The sequence below is a fragment of the Lathyrus oleraceus genome, chromosome 4 (genome assembly GCF_024323335.1).
Source record: "Lathyrus oleraceus cultivar Zhongwan6 chromosome 4, CAAS_Psat_ZW6_1.0, whole genome shotgun sequence".
NCBI classification, from domain to species: domain Eukaryota; kingdom Viridiplantae; phylum Streptophyta; class Magnoliopsida; order Fabales; family Fabaceae; genus Lathyrus; species Lathyrus oleraceus.
Genome location: NC_066582.1, coordinates 261436132 through 261458188, shown reverse-complemented (window position 1 = coordinate 261458188; position 22057 = coordinate 261436132). Strand labels below are relative to the sequence as shown.

Below are 22057 nucleotides of genomic sequence, written 5' to 3'. Positions count from 1 at the left end.
CTCATAATCATCAAACATGTCATCCATCTATCTACGTGTCAAAACAGAAGGAGCAGATACAACAAGGTGTCTGAGAATGGTTTGAGTGTAGCCGAACTGTCGTATGACGCGCTCAGGCAGATGAGGAGTAGTGAGACGTGATCCGTAGGCCAACCATCCAAAGTATAACACTATCTCGTCAAATGGCCGCGTCTTACGGTGGTCGACATAGCTGTTGAAATGCATGTCCTCGGCAACCAAGCGGTCAAGATACACTCTGAACGACTCTATCGTTTGGTTCCCTATGAGCAGGAAAAATGCAGTAGACGCGTTATATCCTCAGTGTAAGTCGGTACTTTCGCCCAACCAGAGATGCACGTGAAGTGCTGGAGGATCCAAGCCTAAAATGTTTGGAGCATACGAGTCATAAGTAATGGCGTTGTAAACATGAAATAAAAATGACACACAAAGATTAAAAGACCAATAAATATTACTGTCAGTAGTATGATGCTGCATGTGACCTACTTCGTCTTCACCCTACACCCCTTTGATAAATTCGAGTACATGTAAACCAAACAAGCGGCCCCTAATTGTACTCATGGATCTGTTCGAAATCCTCGAAATACCGTAGGTATATGACATGTATAAGTGGCACTCTTGTCCACAAATATCGGAGTGCCAACCAAATATAGCATGTATGCTCTCATAGCATGCTCTCTATGGAGCCCCACCTGCTCGTCATCAGCTATAGCCTGATGGGCTATCTGAAGCTCCTCTTTAGATATCTACCTCAGATATTCAAACCTAGCATGAGCCCCCTGGTCCTATCCAACTCCTCATTCGCCTCTACTGGGTCATTCCCCAGATAGTCTACCATCATCACGAGTGCCTCGTCTTTGGTAATCCTCCTATGATCTAGGAGTCGCCCCTAATCAGAAGATGTAGCAAACACGACACATCATTGAGTGTGATAGATATCTCAACAAACGAGAGGTGAAATGACGAGGTCTCGGAGTGCCATTTCTCCACGAATGCATTAAGCATCCCGTGGTTCACCGTAGTATAACCGACCATGCACAAGTCCTTCAAGCCAGATAAGGACAAAACAACCTGAAACCATTCCTCATTCGGCTTAAGCAAGCCAATAATCTTCCGCCCGTGGTTAATAAACTTCAGCCGATCACGGTCCTGAAAAAAATAAAAAACAATGTCATAAATTTGTCAATTAAAATAAACATAAATTGAAAACAATGAAGACAACTAATGCTACCTCTCCGACCCAGATATGTTTGGCAGTATGGTCTGGATACAGAGGTAGTAATGACAAACAAACAAGGCCTATTCCAAATGCCTCTGGCTTAGCATCCGCAACAGCCTCACCCTCTAGAGGTGGCACTAACTCAGCAACATCAACAGTAGGAGGTGGCAGTTGTGCCTCTGGCACAATTGGTGACTCGGGTATCTCAGGCGCTTGAATAGGTGAAACCTGGCGCCTGCGGGAGGATGGAGGGGAAAATGTGTCGGTAGGTGAAACCTGTCTCCTACGGGAAAGAAGAAGATAGAGAAACTCGCTGACTCTTCTCCCGCCGCACTGATGCATGTTGTTCAATCCTCCTGTGCCTCAGTCTATTGTGTCTATCAGCCATTATACCTATAAGTTAAAGTAAAGCAAATAATTAGTGGAAGCATACAACACCACAAACAACAAGTTTGGTTTTTAACATTTTTCAAAAATGGATTTGAACCAAATTAATTGGTTTGGTTCGGTTGATCGGTTTAGTTTGGTTCAGTTGATCGGTTTACAATGTTTTTTTCAAATATTATATTCATCGGTATATTCTCCACTATCGTGTTTTTCGGCATATTTTATGCTATTAGTTTTTAAAATAATACATTTCATGTAATTTTTTTCAAGCTCTATGTTTTCAAATAAATTTCAAGTTTCTCTTAATCCATACGAAATAGTGACAAGATTTTCATTACATCATGCAATAAATTCATTGTCATAAAAGTTGACACGACATCAAAAAGTTGGAAAGAAATTTGAAAGCTTAACAAATAGAACACAACAAAACACACATCAATTAACATGCTTCCCACCTCAAATACGCATCAAAACTATTTTGTAGCAAGACTAGAAGGAATTTTGTTGAAGAAGAAGAAACAAAAAAGATAAAAAAAAAATGAAAATTAACCAAGAGAACTTAAACATGAAGAAGGCGACCATAACATATTAGAACGACGATAGAGAGAGAAACACTTATGGCGGGCAACGAGAGCAGCAATTCAGTGAAAAAAAATTTGACTATGATTTCTACTTTCTATGTTTTGGAGTTTGGTTCTAGATGTGTATTTTGCTGAAAGGAAGGAAGTGTATAAACAAAGATGAAGAATGATTGGACTGATACAAAATTTGGGCTTAATGATAGGTGGAATAAAAGATTTAGAGCATAATTATATTCATTGGTTCGGTTCATTGGTTTGGCGGTTCTTAAAAATTTAAACCGAAAATCGAACGAAATCACATCGGTTTTCATTGGTTCGGTTTGGTTTTAGAACTGAACCAAAAACAATTGGTTTTATTTCGGTTTGGTTTTATTTCGATTGTCAGTTTAATTGATTTTTTCAGATCCGTTTACACCCCTACTTATACATCAATTTCTACTCATTTACACAAAATCTCAAAAACTATTTAAAATCTAAAAAAAACTTACAATTTTTCATTTTACTTTAGTGTTGGATGATGCTTCTGATGTTGATTGAAGTTCCTTTGACCTTGGTTGCTTGATTTTGGACTTGTTGATGAGAAAATTTTTTGAGAGTTTAGAGTATTTTTTGAGAAATGTGAGAAATGAGGAAGATGAAGGGTTTTCTGACGCGATTTAAGCTCCAAATCGTTCCGGAGATGCATCTTCGACATTATTCCGTAGATGCATCTCCGAAATATTTTAATGTTAATTTGGACTTAGATATGTCAGAAGATGTATCTCCGAAATCTAGAAACATTTAAGTATTTTCGCATGGTGGTTAAGAAACATATATGGTACATTATGAAATCTCCATTGAAAGATCTATGGACCTCGACCCATATATCTAGCTCTAGGCTAAACTCCTTAAGCTGTCTTATGTTCTTATAGCACCTTAAATGGTGCAACCTAAGTTAAAATTTTTTGTGAAAATCATTGTCATATTATTTGAAACAATTCATTCAATTTTAATTTTAATATTACAACTCTAAAAAATTTATATTGAATCGCACAACTTTACCTCATAATAATATTTTTTTATTTAATTTTATTTTACTTAAAATATTAATTTAAATTATTTGAATTAATATTAATAAAATAAAATTATTGAATATTATCAAATGAAGAGATAAAATTACTAAATTAATATTTATAAGATTAAATTGAGTGTAAAATTAAGAGAAAAATATGAAATTATGAGAAAAGAAATCAAAATAAAATTGTAAAATTAAAATTATAAAATAAAGTTGAATGTACAATGAAGGATAAAGTTAAAACTGTAACATTTTTAAATGAAAATTTAAAGGAAAAAATAATTTATATAAAAAAATAGAACTTTTTAGTTAATTAATTAAAACAAATAGTATTTATTTTATGTTGCTTCATCATGTGCCACTTGATAAAATTATTTTACCTCCAATGTTGAAAGCATGCATTTTTCTATTACATGCTGACGATGGAGCAAAATACTTCCTCCTAGTGTGTTGAAATGCATAATTCAAGAAACTAAGTCAAAGGAATATTAAAGAAAAAAAAAGGATTGGTGTGTTAAATAATATTGAATTATTGATGAACTTTATTTGACTAGCAAATTATAAAAACAAAGTAAAGTAGGTGAGGATTTCAAAGCAACCAAATTTCTATGCTCTTTCCTACATAGACTTATGTCTTTGTTCATACTTGTGTAGTCAACTTTATAATTTATTTATTTAAAAAAAAGTTGAATTGCATTGACATCAAAAAGCAGTATCATTGCAAGGATAATTCAGAATTGAATGGCATCTAACACCACGAAAGATGAAGCCTCTTCATCTTCACCTTCCATCCTAACATCAAAATGGACTAACCATGTTTTCTTGAGTTTCAGAGGTGAAGACACTCGCCAAGGTTTCACTGACCATCTTTTTGCTTCACTGGAAAGAAGAGGGATCAAAACATTCAAGGATGATCATGATCTTAAGAGAGGTGAAGTGATATCAATAGAACTAAATAAAGCAATTGAAGAGTCTATGTTTGCTATCATCATTCTCTCACCAAACTATGCTTCCTCAACATGGTGTTTGGATGAGCTACAAAAGATTGTTGAATGCAACAAGAGTTTTGGTCAAGCTGTTTTTCCGATCTTCCACGGCGTAGATCCCTCTGATGTCAGGCATCAGAGAGGAAGCTTTGCTAAAGCTTTTAGAAAACATGAAGAAAAATTCAGAAAAGATAGAAACAAAATTGAAAGGTGGATAGATGCTTTAAGAGAAGTTGCTAGTTATTCTGGTTGGGACTCCAAGGGCTGGTTAGCTGCCTCATCATTTAGTTTTTCACTTACTGTTTTTATTTTTGTTGATTTAGATGATAGAACATTGTATAAAATGTTATTAAATGTTGTAATGTTTTCTCAATCTGTTGCTAAATTTACTTATGGTTTAACACAAGTCTCCTTTTCCTCCCTCTCTATGCAGGCATGAGGCATCATTGGTGGAAACAATAGTTGACCATATTCAGAAAAAAATAATTCCTACATTGCAGGTTTGCACAGATAACTTTGTTGGAATTGATTCACGAATAAAGGAAGTATATGCACTGCTAGGAATGAGGTTAAACGACGTTCGCTTCATAGGCATATGGGGCATGGGCGGCATAGGAAAGACAACTATTGCTAGATTAGTTTATGAAGATATCAGAAAAAAATTCGAGGTTAGTTGTTTTCTTGCAGACATTAGAGAAACAGTTTCCAAGACAAGTGAAGTTCACTTTCAAATGGAACTTGTTTCTCATCTTAATATAAGAAGCAATGGTTTTTATAATGTTCATGATGGCAAAAAGATATTAGCAAACTCCTTTAGCAACAAAAGGGTTCTCCTTGTTCTTGACGATGTAAGTGAATTAAGCCAACTGGAGAATTTAGCTGGGAAGCAAGAATGGTTTGGTCCAGGAAGTAGAGTAATAATCACAAGTAGAGATAAGCATTTGTTAATGACACATGGAGTCAAAGAAACTTATGAGGCTAAAGGGTTAGTAAAAAATGAAGCTCTTGAGCTCTTTTGTTTGAAAGCCTTTAAACAGAATGAACCTAAAGAAGAGTATTTGAGTTTCTGTGAAGAAGTGGTTGAATATACAAAAGGTCTTCCATTAGCACTTGATGTATTGGGTTCACATTTTCATGGAAGAAGTGTTGAGGTTTGGCGTAGTGCTTTAGAACAAATAAGAAATGTTCCTCACTTTAAAATCCACGATACGTTGAAAATAAGCTATGACAGTTTACAATCTATGGAGAAAAATATGTTTCTAGATATTGCTTGTTTCTTCAAAGGAATGGAGATAGATGAGGTAATAGAAATATTAGAAGATTGTGGTGACTATCCTAAAATTGGAATTGACATTTTGATTGAAAGATCTTTGGTAACTTATGATAGGGGGGGCAGAAAGTTGTGGATGCATGATTTGCTTGAAGAAATGGGAAGAAATATTGTGTTTCAGGAATCTCCAAATGATCCTGGAAAACGTACTAGGTTATGGTCTAAAAAAGATATTGATCAAGTATTGACAAAAAATAAGGTATGTTCCAAATTATCAATATCTCTGTTGAATGTTTGGTGTTACTGAGATGCAAATAAAATCATGCACAGAAAATTGAATTTTTGTTTAGTTTTTTTTTCAGCCTATAATGGTTGCAGAAATGATATTGGTATGTGATGAATAAAATAACAATGTGTCACAACTCACTACCCACCACAACTTAAGAACAGAAACTAAATCATTGTTGAATCTTGTTGCACATTTTATAATGTCAATATAACACAGGTCTATGTTATGGTTGGGAAATTTGATTACTCTACTTCGAGGGTAGAGAAGCCTCCTAAGAAGAAAAGACTAATTTCTCATTTCATAATCCTAAATCTCTCATTGAGAGTACATATATAGAGCTAGTAATGGATAATAGGGCAAAATGCCTAAAGGCTAAAAAGCCCAATTAAACAATAAAAGTCTAAGATAAATTCAACTTCTAACTTAAATATTTAAATTAGCTCAAATTAATTCCATGATCCTATCATTACCTACCCCTTCAAAAACATCTTGTCCTCGAGGTTGTAAAATTTGCTCATAGAACCTTACTGCTTGTATGGTGACCATAGATGCTATAGAGGTACTCAAATATCCACCAGGATCCCATTGTTTCCCTTTTTCAATTCTCACTGATGTAATGTAGTCATAAGGTCCTACAGTAAAAAACTTGAATTTTGCTCTTTCGGTTACTGAGGTCACAATTTTGGTAACTCCAAAAGCGGCTACCTTTGATACAAGCTCTTCAGCCAACCATATGCAACAAGACCATAACCTTCCCATCTTTTTGTGCCTAATTATATTTATTCTTTCAAATTTAACAACCTTGATATAAGCTATCCCTCATTCTAAAGCATTGCCAGCAAACATTGAACCCAAATATGACATGTATCATTAGCCACCCCATGAAGACCAACCTTGTCCTCAAGGTTGTGGAAGCTATTCCAACCTTTCCAAATTTTAATACACCCTCTAAAAGGGTTGTATAGCATAACTTTGGAGTAATTAGAGTTAGCTTCAGTGAAAGAGGCCAACCTAGCAGTCCTAGCAGCAAGAGGAATCACATGTTCCTTATACACACCCTTAATAAAAACTTCAATCAAGTCCATATTAATGAGAAACTTGTTAAGGGTAAAAGTCTCTGTCTTTCCACTGTCAAGAATGGCTACACCAACCATTTCCTCAATGGCAGTCATTCTTTTTTTAATAGCACCTTGTTCAGAAAATTTATGAGAACCAATAGCGATTGACACAAACAGAATTGTTGTCATAACAATAAGAATTCTACCAATCAAAATGACTAAAATGTTGTCAATTTCATCGCAATATTTGTGATGTTGAATAAGACACATGATTAGAATCTTAGCTAACATACCAACTGCAATGGAACAGATACGAAAGTTTTCAATTGATTGGAGAACCATTTGGAATTGTCCAACATTGTTTGTATTGTCAACAGAATGTGTTGACACCGGTTGCAATAACAACGACTTTGATTTCTCCTTGTTTGCATGTTGAGCCTGAAAAAACTTCTTGTTCTGGATGTCGAGTGACCGACTGTGAGTGACTTTCCTGTTAATGCTGCTTGGTTAACCCTTAAAGAATCATCTTCTAGAAGACGAGCATCGACTGGTATGATGTCACCAAGTTTGATGCTAGTGATATCACTTGGAACTAGGATTGGAGCTTCTTTCTCACTCCATTTACCATCACTAAGAACCTTTGTCTTAGGAGCAAGGTCTGCCATAAGAGCAACAATCACATTTCCAACATTGTTTTCTTTGGTGGAGAGGTGTGATGCTTGATGTCTTGTTTGAGTATCTTGTAAGTCAATGAAAGTTTGAAGAGAACCCTTAGCATGTGAAAACGTAATAGTGCTCATGAGCTCCACATTAGGACAAGCTTGGTGATTTTGAAAAGTGAATGCTAGGCAAGCAAAATGCAAAGAAACTAACCCATCTACATTCCTACACTCCAATTGGACACCTTGTTACACACTTGTTAGCCATCTAAAACATTGTTGAATTTTGTTGCTCATTTTATAATGTCAATATAACACAGTTCTATCGGTAAGTTTATGGTTTTTTTTATGATTATTATTTTATAGGGAACTGATAAAATTGAAGGCATAGCTATGAACTTAGTTCAACCATATGAAGCAAGGTGGAACGTTGAAGCCTTTTCCAAACTAAGTCAGCTAAGATTACTCAAATTATGTGAAATAAAACTTCCCCAGGGCTTCAATTGCTTCCCTAGTTCACTAAAAGTTCTTGAGTGGAGAGGATGTCCTTTGAAAACCCTGCCACTTAGTAATCATTTGGATGAAATTGTTGACCTCAAATTGCAGCATAGCAAAATAGAACAACTTTGGCATGGAACACAGGTAAACTTATGCTTTTTAAATTAGTTCATTATCATCATAGTAACACTTAAATTAAATCTAATAGGAATCTTAATCTTAATCAGTTCTTTGAAAATCTAAAGTCCATCAATTTGAGCTTTTCGGAGTCTCTAAAGCAATCGCCGGACGTTGCTGGTGTTCCAAATCTTGAACTATTGGTCCTTGAAAGCTGTACAAACTTAACTGAGATTCATCCCTCCCTTTTAAGCCACAAGAAACTCATTCTATTGAATTTGAAAGACTGCAAAAGGCTGAAAGCTCTTCCATGCAAAATAGAGATGAGTTCCTTGAAGGTTTTATGTCTTTCCGGTTGCAGTGAGTTTGAACATCTTCCAGAGTTTGAGGAAAACATGGAAAACTTAAATGTGCTTTCTTTAGACGAGACTTGTATAAAACAACTACCATCTTCACTTGGATTTCTTGTGTCCCTTTTTCTTTTGGATTTAGAAAATTGCCAGAGTCTTGTCTCTCTTCCGGATACAATAGGTGAATTGAAAACTCCCGCTATTCTCAATGTTATTGGCTGCACAGAACTCCGTAGTTTTCCAGAAGATTTTGTAGGTTTTCTAAGGGAGGGAAGGATTTTGTTCTCATTTGGTTATTGGGAAAATGAGACAACTTATTAATTGTATATGTTTTTCATTCCTAGTTTGGACTAAGAAATTAGACTCGTAATAATAGTTGTAAATGCTCATACTTATTAGCTTATTCTCATCCATAAATTCTCACAAGTTTAAGTTTTCCATTTTTTTTGTGAATCCCTCTCAGATTCCTTGCTCCTGGTCGTGACCTAGGTCAGAGTTTCATTCCTTGGTCTACCTCGTTCTTGCTCGTGTTTATGTTTTAATTCACGATTCCGAAACTCATGTTCATGAAACTTAAATATGATTCATGTTCGTATTTCTAAGACTTGTTGGGTGATGGAACAAGATTCAATCGCTTTTTTTTATTGATTCACGATTTTTGTGCTTCACTCGAGTGATTCAACCGCACATTAGTTGTAAGAGGATTCTATCGCACAAAGATTTGAAGAGAGGAAGAGAGAAAAATTGGATTTTGGAGAAAGGAACAAGAAAGTATTATTGAATGAAAAATTATGTGTTGTTACAAGTGTAGGGTACCTCCCTGTTTATAATAAGATTGTTTACCTATCAAGCAATCTCAAACAGATTAACTAACTTCAACAAGTTGTTATCCAACTTTGTCGAATACTAGTTACTCTGACTTCGACTAGTTGTATTCGATTCTTTGTCGAATACGAGCACCTCTATTTTCATGATCATTGCTCAATGACTTTCATTTGCAATCTCTTTGATAAGATTTACCATCCATGTTGTTTGGCATGCACAAAGATAGACAACTATGTACTCAGTCTCACATGATGACAACGCTACAACTGACTCTTTTTATGAGCTTCAAGCAACTGGTGCACCACCTAGCATAAACAAATAACCAACAATGGATTTTCTATCCTTAACATCACAACACTAACTTTAGTCGGTGTATCCCACTAGTTTGCATTTCTTTCCTTCATCTACTACAGGAAATAAAATGCCATAGTCAAGGGTCCCTTTGAGATACCTTAGTATCGTCTTTGTGGCTAAAAGGTGGGATACCTTTGGCCTTTGCATAAATCTACTCACCATACCTACACTGTATGCTAGATCAGGCCTTTTATGACAATGTATCTTAATGATCCAATGAGTCTTTTATACTGAGTTGGATCGACATCATCTTCGTCTAGATCCTTTGTCAGTTGCAATCTTGTTTCAACTAGTGTCGAAGTTGCACTGCATTTCTCCATCTCAAATCTTTTGAGTATCTCTCTTGCATATCTTCTTTGGTGCAACATTAATCCTCTACTACTCTTGTGGAATTCAATTCCAAGGAAATATTAAATGTTTCTCGGGTCATACATTTTGAATTCCTTGCTCATGTCACTTTTTTGATCTCCTTCTTGCAGCTACTTGTTATCAACATGCCATTGACATAGAGGCATAATATAAGTAGTTCATTCATGCTTCTCATAACATATACTCCATGCTCAATTGTGCACTTTATAAACTCTCTTTCTCTTAGAAATCCATCTATCTTCTTGTTCCAAACTCTTGGATCTTGTTTGAGTCCATACAAGGCTTTATGCAATATGTATACCTGGGTTTCTTGGCCTTGTTTTACAAAACCAATTGGTTGTGCTACATAAACTTCTTCATATAAGAGGCAATTCAGAAATGCACATTTCACATCTATCTGACACATATACCAATTTTTCATGTTTGTTAGACCAATAACCAACTAATTGTTTCAACGCTAGAAATTGGTGCAAAAACTTCATCAAAGTCTATTCCTTCTCTCTGAATGAATCCTTTGGCTACAAGTATTTGTTTGTGTCTGGTTCTTTTTCTTTTGGATTTAGCTTCACTTTTTAAACCCACTTCACATCAATTGTCTTTTTACCTTGTGGTAATTTAACTAGAAACTAGGTTTTATTTACTTATATGGACTTCAGTTCCTCTAACATGACTTGCATCCACTTTGAGTCCTTTAATGCCTCAATTACATCGATTGGCTAGTATATGAATAGAAAGCACTATGTATCAGCTCACCTTCATCATTTACCATATCACCCTTTGGTCAAATTCCACTATCAGCTTCACTAGATGGTTCATCACATAAAATTCTCATTGAATCCTTCTTGACAGTGTCATTCCAATCACACTCCTTCAACTCATATATGATCATATCTCTGTTGATCACAACTTGCTTGTTCAAGGGATCGAACAATTTGTATCCACCAGTCGAGTGATATTCTATCAGGATCATCTGGGTCAACTTATCATCAAGTTTCCTTCTCAAATGATCATGCACATGTCTATGTGTTATGGATCCAAACACTTTCAGATGACTTAAGCTAGGTTGGACACCAAACCAACATTCTTCTGGTGTGATTCCTTCTATATTTTTCGTTTGACATCTATTTAAGATGTATGTTGCAATCGACACAACTTTACCTCATAACTAATTTGGTAAATGATTTCCTTTTAACATACTTTTTACCATATTCATGATGATCTTGTTCTTCCTTTCTACAATACCATTTTATTGTGGAGTGTAGGATGACACCACCTCATGCATAATCTTTTCTCTTTCACATAATGCATCAAAGTCTTTCGACACATATTATCTACTCCCATCAGTCCTCAAAGTCTTGATCTCAAGATGTGTAACTCCAATTGCATATTCTTATGAGGAACTCCCAAATCATCATCCTGATGTGTACTCTCTCAAGAGAAAGAGGAAGTCTAAATCTTCTGGTGATGGACCTTCTGGAACTACCAGACCCCCCACCAAGGTTGCTAGGACTTTTGAGATTCTGAGAGACACAATGAGACCAGAAGTAGAAACTGTCATATCTGAGACTTCTAGGCTTTCTAACATGACCACCCCTCAGACTAGACCACATGGTAAGTCTCCTATAACTAAGACTCCATTTAATTCTGTTAGTTTTGATCTTACTATTTCATCTATTTCTCTTAAACCAATTCCTCCACCATCACCTTTCATTCCTTTTGGAACCATTACTACACCCATTTCAAAATAACCAACTATTTCTATAACAATCCCAAATCCAAACAATAGTTGAATTAACCATTACTACGACTGTTCCAATCATTTCTAAATAATTCCGTTGCTCAATTTATTTGAATGATATATTCTATGCTACTGCACAAATGAACAATGGACTATATGTCCTTGATCTTGAAATGCCTATTAATAACATTAATACAAAAGGGTGAAACCTAACGAGTTAAAACCAACTAGGTAAGAATATTAAAACTCTTCGATCAGATCGAAGTGGTGAGTATTTAATCATAGAGTTTGATGACCATCTGAAAGAGTGTGGGATCCTATCCCAACTTACTCCTCCTGGCACATCCCAATGGAAGGGTGTATCTGAGAGAAGAAATCGAACCCTGTTGGACATGGTCCGATCCATGATGAGTCACACCAATCTTCCAAACTCCTTTTGAGGACATACACCATTGACATCAGCTTACACACTTAACCGTGTTCCATCCAAAAGGGTGAAAAGACACCATATGAGATATGGAGTGGTAAGAGACCACATATGTCTTACATGAAGATTTGGGGTTGCGAAGTTTATGTGAAACGACAAATTTCAACTAAGCTTGAGCCCAAATCTGACAAATGCTTATTTGTGGGGTATCCTAAAGAAACAAGAGGATATTATTTCTACAATCCTTATGAGGGCAAAGTGTTTGTCGATCGAACTTGAGTTTTCCTAGAAAGGGATTTTATTTCCAAAGGAATCAGTGGGAGGAAAGTAGAACTTGAAGAAATTCAAGAATCACAAAGTATCGATACACCTATGGAGGAATTAGAGCAGGAAACACAAGTAGTTGTGTAAGAGCAACCTGCTCAAATAGAACAAGACCAGCGTAGGTCAGGCAGGATATGTCACCTACCTGAGATATATGGATATCTGATCAAGATGATGTATTACTCATGGATCAAGATGAGCCTGTGACCTACTCATGGAATCTTCGTTTTGATAAAACAGTAAAACTGTATGGATTCATCAAGAACGAAGATGAGACTTGTGTCTACAAGAAGGTTAGTGGGAGCATGATCGTATTCCTGGTATTATATGTAGATGACATATTACTCATTGGAATCGATATCCCTACCCTGCAACAAGTAAAGTCTTGGTTGGGGAAATGCTTTTCTATGAAGGACCTAGGTGAAACAACCTATATATTAGGAATCAGAATCTATAGAGATAGATCACAAAACTGCTTGGCCTAAGTCAGAGTACATACATAGACAAAGTGCTGAGACGCTTTAATATGAATGATTCCAATCTGAATATGTGTTTTGCTTAAATGGTGGCACTGTGAGCTTGAAAAGTTCAACGCAAGATGCAGTTGCTGATTCTACAACTGAGGCCGAGTATATTGCTACCTTAAGTGCAACAAAGGAAGCTGTTTGGATCAATAAACTTGGCATAGTCCCTAGCATTGTGGATCCCATTGGTCTCTATTATGATAACAATGGTGTTATCGCACAAGCTAAGGAGCCTAGATCTCACCAACGATCCAAACACATACTTAGGCGTTGTGCGAAAATATGTAAAGTACCTACACTTGACAATATAGCTGACCCACTGACAAAGCCTCTTGCGCGGCAGAAGCATGATGGCCATACTAGATCAATGGGCATACGGGGTATGCTTGATTGGCTCTAGTGCTAGTGGGAGATTGTTGGTGTAAGCCCTAGAGGCCAATACTTTTGGTACTTGTATCGAATTATTTAGGGTTAAATACACTTTTCCCCCCTGTAATGTTAGCGAGTTTAGGATTACCCCCCTGTAAAAATATTTTTTGTAAACCCCCCCTTATGTTATGTAGATTCCTTCATAGAACCCCCTAATATCCAGGTGGCATGGAATCTAATAAGAGGTCCTACACCTGGCATATTTTTAATTTTGTTAAAGTGATTATGTGTCATTTTACACTTTTTAATTTCAAATACCCCCTTAGAAAATTAGGGTTCTGAACATAGCAGGGAAGACGAAGACGAAATTTCCAGGGGAAGACGAAGACGAAGAAGAAGAATGCAGGGAACGAAGCAAACGAGAAAGACGACCGCAGTGAAGACGAAGATGAAGACAACCTCAGCGAATACGAAGAAGCGATCCAGCTCAGTGAAGACGAGCTCAGTGAAGTGTCCAAAGTCCGAGGTTAGTAAAAATTTGAAGTTCATCAATGTCGTAGGGTAAAATTTTGAAATCAACAATCTTTGACATGTGGGTATAATATATTGACAGGATTCACAACACTTTAGTGTTACACTCCACCATGGGGGTGAATTTTACAGGGTTTTTGAAGAAGAAATTATATACAGAGGGGGTACGGATACGACAGTTAATGGGATACATGTTTCAAATTGGAACATGGATAACATTGAGAAGTTGTTGAGTAGGTTAGGGTATAAGGCTGATTGTGTTAGGGTATGGACAAAAGTTTTAGAAATTCAAGATGGTTTTTTTCTGATTAGGAAAGATGATGATGTTGTTGATGATTTTGCTCTATACTTTAGTGCAATGAATGTGAAAGGAGATTTGTATGTTGAACATAGTACTGGGAACATGGACCCGGCTGATAGGGAACCTAAATGTGTGAATGATGATGACCACCCCCCTGATAATGGAATTGATGGGTTAGATAAGGAGAAGGTAGAGGGGTTAGATGACAGTGAAGATGAAAGAGCTACTGCTTACTTTGATGGTTTTGAAGGAATAGATGTTACTAAGCCTATTAGGGAGGAGCCCAATAACAGTATGGAGGAGCCCAATAAGAGTATGGATTCAGATGATGTATACTATAGTGATGAGTTGAATAGTTCTGACCCAGATGATTCTTGTGATGAAGAAAGGCCCAAGTATGCTAGGTTTAGGAAAGAGCATCTAAACAAAGACTTTATATTCAAGTGGGGTATGGAATTCAACACACTTGATGACTTTAGGGCAGCTATCCGTGAGTGGTCAGTGCTTAATGGGAGGGAAATTTCTTTTGTGAAAAATGAGGGAGATAGGGTAAGGGTGGTGTGTAAGCATAAATGTGGGTTTTTAGTCTTATGCTCTAAGGTGGGCCACAAGGAGACTTTTGCTATAAAAACACTTGTACATAAGCACACATGTGCTAGGGTTTTGAACAACAAGTCTGCTAGCTCAAAGTGGGTGGCCAAGCATGTGGTAAAGAGGATGCAAACTTCTGATACAGTCAGGATAAGAGACATCATCCAAGATATGAGGCAAACATATTCTGTGGGTATTACTGTTGCAAAAGCATGGAGGGCTAAGCTAATTGCCAAGAAGATAATTGAAGGTGATGCTGACAATCAGTATGCTTCCATATGGAGGTATGCAGAAGAACTAAGAAGGGTAAACCATGGCAACACTGTGAAGATAAATGTAGAAAGACCTAGTCCATCCATACAACCAAGGTTTGGGTCATTTTATTTCTGTTTTGATGGCTGTAAGAAAGGCTTTAGTGTGGCTGCCTCAATCACAAAACAATCCAGAAAAAGGGTTGAAAAAAAACCTATCATCAAAAGAAGGCAAAGTGAGAGGATCAAGTTGAGTTGGTTTAAAAGACCCATAACAGGTGAAGGAATATCTAGTGACAAACCAATTACCCTACCAGAAAATGAAGACATACCCACTTCAAAATGAGGGACTGATTATTATGTTTCTGCTATGTATTTTGTAATCCTTTTGGAAAACTCTTTTGTAATGCCAACTGATCTTTGAAGACATGTATTTTGTAATCCTTTTGTAACAAACATATGCACTTACTGTGATGATCAATTCTAATGTATCAGTTTAACATTATTGGTGTGTATTGTCTATAAAACACAATGGCTAGTCTGTCACATTTTTTTCTTGTTTTTCATAAACCATGAATTCTGCAGAGAGCCATGGCTAGTCTGTGCACTAATCTTACAACAAAACCATGAATTCTGCAGGACCTAAAGAAAAAGCCAAAGTATTTAATTACATTCACCTTGAATTCTGCACTGAAAAAGTTTAAGAGATAGACTACATTAATATATTTCAATTTATTTATATGTTTACTATGTCATATTTTCTTTAGAATTACTGACTATAAAATTGTTCTGTAGTTTTCTGATGATTTTGCAATTTTGCTCTTTCATTATGATATAACTTTTTTCTGTCATTATTGGTAGATTGAATGCTGAAAGTTTAATCAAATAATGATGCTGCACTGACAGTTTAAGATTGATGAACAGATTACATTTCATTGATGAACACATTACAAGTTCAACATTACATTGCTGAAAAACACTAATGACATAACAATTACATGACAGACTCATTAGACTAACTTAACCATAGCTGCTATCAACATCCATGACAGACCAATTACAAACATTAACCATAAATTTTTCCTCTTTTCCATTGCAATCTTTTTCTTCAGTTTTTCTAACTTGTTAAGCTTTCCGACTCTGCAATCTATCTCCTCAACAATCTCTTTAGCAAATTCAATCAAATAAGCCTTGTTGACTTCACATTGGCGGCATCCGGACGGATTGGTTTCTTTCACTGCAAACTCACTGACCAAATCATCCCACAAAAATAAACCGCACCCATTCTGCAATTTGAGACAAACACCACCAACAATTAATTTCGAAATCAAACTCAAAATAATAAAATGCTTCAAAATTGCTCACCATATAATTCCTGCATTTCCAAAATTTGCGACCGGGGTTTTCAATTGACTTGGAGACCAACAACTTCATGGTTTCATTGCATCCACATCTTGGTAAGCCGTTTCCAACTTCACTCGTGGAAGATGCCTTGCTGCCACCCATAACCCAGATGAAGGGGACACGGACGAAGATGAAGAGAGGGATGGATTTGGGGTAGGGATGGATTTCACGAAGAGAGAGAGGGATGGATTTGGGATAGGGATGGATTTCACGAAGAGAGAGAGGGATGGATTTGGAACCCTAATTTCTAGTTTATGCCATGCTGGAGACCTAATGAAGATTCACATGTGAAAATAAAAAAATTAAAAAGCCACGTCTGAAATAAAAAACCAAGATTCCATGCCACCTGGATATTAGGGGGTTCTATGAAGGAATCTACATAACATAAGGGGGGTATTGAAAAAATAACTTTACCAGGGGGTAACCCTAAACTCGCTAACATTACAGGGGTCTCTATTATGATAACAATGGTGTTATCGCACAAGCTAAGGAGCCTAGATCTCACCAACGATCCAAACACATACTTAGGCGTTGTGCGAAAATATGTAAAGTACCTACACTTGACAATATAGCTGACCCACTGACAAAGCCTCTTGCGCGGCAGAAGCATGATGGTCATACTAGATCAATGGGCATACGGGGTATGCCTGATTGGCTCTAGTGCTAGTGGGAGATTGTTGGTGTAAGCCCTAGAGGCCAATACTTTTGGTACTTGTATCGAATTATTTATAATAAAAGGCATTTTCTTTATTATGGTTGATTAATAAAGTCCCTAGAATAGATAGTCCGTTTAATGTATTAAGTGTGACTTAATCATGAGAACACATTAAACATAAGGGCACTATTTTTAAAGTATCCGTAGTCGAGCTTTAATGTGAAGTGGGATAACATTAAAGCATTAAGACTATTATGTTTGTAGACTGATGATCACATCTCATGGATCATGGATAAAGAGTTATCAAGTCTTAAACATAGGTATGAATATTAGGAGTAATATTTATACCGGATTGACCCGCTATGAGAATACTATATAGAAAGTTATGCAAAGTGTCATAAGTTATTCTCATGGTGATAATAGTGTATACCACTCTTCGACCTGAAACCACTATGGATCCTAGATGTAGAGTCGAGTGCTTTGTTGCTGATCTAACGTTGTCCGTAACTGGATAACCATAAAGACAGTTGATGGGTACTCCACGAAGCATGCTGAGGGACATGAGTGTCCTAGATGGAATTTGCCAATCATGCGTAACAGGATAAATGTCTATGGGCCCAATATTGAACTGGACAAGGGTGACACGGTCTATACCTTGTGTTCAATATAGACATAAGGGCAAAGGGGTAATTATACACATAATTATTATCACAGGAGGTTTTGTCAGATCACATGACATTTTCGTGACTTGGGTAGCAGTGATGTGTTGCTAGATACCGCTCACTGTTTATTATGTTAAATGCGTGATTTAATATAATTGCCAACGCCGCGAAAACCTATAGGGTCACACACAAAGGACGGATTGATGAGAGATAGAATAATTAAGGAACATCGTAAGGTACGGTGTACTGAAGTAGAATACGAAATATGGTAAGGTACCAAATACTTAAGTGATTTTGGCATTTTGTGAGATATGGGCCAAAATGCACTTAAGTGGGCTTTTTGGCTTGAAGCCCACACAAGTGGTTCTATAAATAGAACCCCTTGGGTAGAAGCATTGTAACTCTCACTGAGACAGAAAACAAAACTGAAGAGTTGGAATTTCGTATCTCTCTCTCACTCAAAGCCTTCATTCATAACAGCTAGCACTGCGATTGAAGGAATCCGTTCGTGTGGACTGAGTAGAGACGTTGTCATCGTTCAACGTTCGTGATCGCCCCGTGGATTTGTATCCAAGGTTTTGGTCGTTTAAAGAGATCTGCACCAAAGGTTTGAATCGCCGCAAGAGGTAACGATTCTATCACTGATCATGCCCATTCGTAAGGATCACTAAATGGAGAAATTTTTAAATTCCGCTGCGCCTTGGATGACAATTCTCCTACAGTGGTATCAGAGCCACTTACGAAACCATGAATCTGATAACTGTTTTTGTTTTGTAATAATATGATTAAAGACAAAATGAATCAAAGGTTAAATTGAGATCGATCAAGTTACATATATGTGATATATGTAATCCTGATGCAAAATACATTATATATGATATAGTGTTCTCGTTTCGTTCATTCAAACCCTCAGTGATTGTTTTCCTTTGAGCGATCAATGGTCGTTTGCTTCTTGATCCGACATTAGTATGGTGAAGCAATGACGTGTTGATCAATCATACTGAATTAACAATCGAGATGTGTTTGACGGTCTGAAATTGGTGCATCAGGGTTAGTGACGACACAAGGGTTGTGTTGTCAGAGAGTTATGCGATTGGGGTTTGACTGCACAAGAGTTGTGCTTTTTAAACACTTTTTGGAATAGTGTTAACCGGTTAACGCATATGGTTAACCGGTTAACGCAATGCTAAATAAATAATTTTTGAGTTTTTAACAGTGTTAACCGGTTAACGCATATGGTTAACCGGTTAACGCAAGGCGGAAAACAGTTTTCCAAGACATTTTCAAACAGTGTTAACCGGTTAACGCAAGGCAGAAAACATTTTTTTTCCAGATTTCAAACAGTGTTAACCGGTTAACGCATATGGTTAACCGGTTAACGCAAGGAAATTTTCACCCGTTCGGCTAACTCAGTGCTTTAAAAGTGTCAAGTGTTGATACGAAAAGCGACATCGATTTTAAATGAATTGTTCATTAAAATGTGATGATCGGTCGTCGAAATTTAATTTGATTTTAATTAATTAAAGGAATTAATAATAATAATAATAAAGTGTTTATTATTGTCTTGTGGTGATCGATTATGGCCTTAGTTTTCCTTTGTTTTGTTTTGGGTTTTTAAAATACGACCTGCGTGTCGTGCCTCTCTCTTAATCTCCCAAATGTAACTTCTTTTCTCATCTCACTCCCTCGTATGTAAAACGAGTTTCTTTCATGTAATGTAATGATATGAAGAAAGCAAAGAAGTCAGTGCCAAAGGAGGACAACCTTGAAGATCTTGCTTGGAGAAGCTTAGATCGTTGTAGGTTAGCTTAGGTTCTCTCATTGGCTTGGGAGTACTATTGCGCTAGGGGCCATAACTGTTTCATTTTGTTTGTATGTATGTTGATGCATGTGAATGTATGTTGATGCATGTGAGAGACAGTTTATATGATAAACAAGCCGGTGAGATCAGAAAAATTGCAATTCCCTCAAAATAAATATTAAGTTTTAAGCTTTCCAAGTGTAATACCCCAAAATTTACCCTTCATTTTTCCTGAAAGCATACGCTTTACACCTCATGCATGCATTCATTTTTAGGTCATTTAACATTAGATACATTGCATTTCATCATGTCAATCAGAATTAGATCCAAGAAACTTTATTTAAAAATAAAAATAAAAATAAAAAATAAAATAAAATAAAATAAAACGAAAAATAAAATAAAATAAAATGAAAAATAAAATAAAATAAAAATAAATAAATAAATAATAATAATAATAAATAAATAAATAAATAAATAAAAGAAAAAATCTCAGACTTGAACCTCTCTCAAAAGCCCACTAAGCTACCAATATTAGGCTATAAATACTAGAGTTTCAGTGAAACAAAGATTGATTCTATTCCTATTACCCTGAGGAAAAAGATAGTGAGAGAAGAGCTAACAGAGTCACCTCTGCCTCACATAAACCCTAAAGATTGTTTTGTAAACCTCACGGGTGCAACTCAATTTCAATCAAGCTCTCCAATTAGGTTTGCTCTATATCCATCATCTTTATGCCTTTAATTTGAATGCTCTAAATGTATGAGGTATTATGGGTGAATTTGATACCCTGTTGATGCATGTCTTTTTTTGTGAATTTTAATGGCATGATTCATGTGGTTACATTTTGATTTGGGGGCAACCCTTGATTACCCTATTTTTTTGTCTCTAACCTGTTTGTTGAGTTTTTGTGAGGGCTCACATGACTTTTGCAGGGATAACTAGCGTGGTTTTCCACTTTATTTGTGGGATACCCCCTGATGGTTTCATTCCGATTACCTGTACTGACTCACTTTCTTTGATGGTGATTAGCTTGGAAGGATCCCTGAGTTTCCCATTCCTCTAACTGCTGTTACTTCGGATCTTTATCCGCGTGGTACTTTTACATTTTTCCCGCATTTTACTGCTTTCCTAGCTGGAAGACCTCGATAGGAGGCAATGTTTTTGTGTGTTTTTTTTACAGGTTCCTTCGTCAAGGACTGCCTTTTTGCATGAGTTCACCAAACCCTAACCCTTCATTGACTTTTCTTCTCCTAAACACACGTTTACTCCTTCTACTACAGGTGAGTAAGTCTCCAAAGGCCGAGCATCCGGTAGATTGCGTAGTAACGTCGTTCGTCCAAAACCCACTCCATAACCCCGTAGTTAGCCGAACTACGGCTTGCTCTGATTCTCATTCCAGTTGAGATACGTAGGCATAAGACGCGATGTCTTAGCGAGCACACATCCCCCTAACCCATAGGTCAGCTGAGCTACGAAGACTCTAATTCTCATATTCAGATGAGATACGTATGCAGTGGATGCGACATCCGCGCGAGTCATTCTCATTTAACCCTTTTTTTGGTAAACAGCACAAGATAAACTCACACCCTTAATATGATGGAAGGAAAAGCCAAGTCCATTAAGGATGTGTTGAAGTTGAAGACTCCATTGTTGGATATCAAAGGATGCTTGTTGAAGGCCGATGTTTTCCCCGGTTGTGGGAAGGATTGTTTGGATTGTGCCACTCAGAGTGGAGGTTGTTTGAAGCTACAGCAGGGTATCCAGGCCTTGCTCGACAAAGGTATCCTCCAGGTTGAAGATTTGTCTGTCCAAGAGTCTGTGGAAGAGGTTGAGGAAGAAGTGTTTGAAGATGCTACTGATGAATTCGCAGATGTTGTTCCTACTGATTCTGTGATCCATGATGATGTTGTCGCTGATATTCCAAACATGGCGTTTGATTCTGATGTACTTGCTGAACTTGATTCCGATGTTTCGGATGTGTGTACTTCAACGCCTCAGACTCGTCAGGGACCGATTACTTTCTCCAGTGCGGGTGTCATCCAATATGGCCAGGTCTCTACGGTCAATGATGAAGATGGGGATAGTGATCGCGACATCGACAACTGGGTGCGTCCGAGGATCCCGGGTGAAGTCATCAACAATTGGTCTTCTGAGGAGATTGTCCAAGTCACTTTTCTGAAGGAGTAATTTTCTTTGTTTATTCATGCATGTCCAAGTCTTACGTTCCGCCCAGGGCGTAATGACTCATTGTAGAGCTCATCTATGTTTCACTTGCATTTTTTATCATAAATAAAGGACGTCTTTTTGCATTCAAATATTCCGTTCCCTGTCTTTCTATTTTTGCAGTTTTTCAAAATAAAAAAAATGGCAATGTTTTGTTTAGTTTCCACTCTTTTTTCTTTCACACTCATAAGCACATACCATCGCTCATGCAGATGCACGTCA

The 22057-nt window shown here is 36.8% G+C and overlaps 3 protein-coding genes across 4 annotated transcripts; 2 read left to right on the top strand and 1 right to left on the bottom strand.

Annotated features, from left to right (window-relative positions):
* The first annotated feature begins 3868 nt into the window (after window positions 1–3868).
* Window positions 3869–14208, top strand: LOC127074983 (disease resistance protein RPV1). Of its 2 annotated transcripts, XM_051016412.1 has the most exons (5): window positions 3869–4512; window positions 4679–5774; window positions 7888–8163; window positions 13768–13942; window positions 14030–14208. In XM_051016412.1, exons 1-5 carry the CDS (start codon window positions 4001–4003, stop codon window positions 14044–14046), a joined length of 2076 nt encoding a protein of 691 aa, XP_050872369.1. In that variant the 5' UTR covers window positions 3869–4000; the 3' UTR covers window positions 14047–14208. The 2 variants fall into 2 exon arrangements, with proteins under 2 accessions (XP_050872369.1, XP_050872368.1); XM_051016411.1 differs by lacking the exons at window positions 13768–13942; window positions 14030–14208 and adding an exon at window positions 8247–8926 and having other exon boundaries at window positions 3874–4512.
* On the top strand, window positions 14156–15436 carry LOC127136977 (uncharacterized). Its single transcript, XM_051063478.1, has one exon. The coding sequence runs from the start codon at window positions 14156–14158 to the stop codon at window positions 15434–15436; it is 1281 nt and encodes a 426-aa protein (XP_050919435.1).
* Window positions 15437–16100: 664 nt separating this feature from the next.
* Window positions 16101–17115, bottom strand: LOC127136976 (uncharacterized). The gene is made up of 2 exons (XM_051063477.1): window positions 16456–17115; window positions 16101–16376 (listed from the first exon to the last, which is right to left on the bottom strand). Exons 1-2 carry the CDS (start codon window positions 16594–16596, stop codon window positions 16101–16103), a joined length of 417 nt encoding a protein of 138 aa, XP_050919434.1. The 5' UTR covers window positions 16597–17115.
* Between the last annotated feature and the right edge of the window lie 4942 nt (window positions 17116–22057).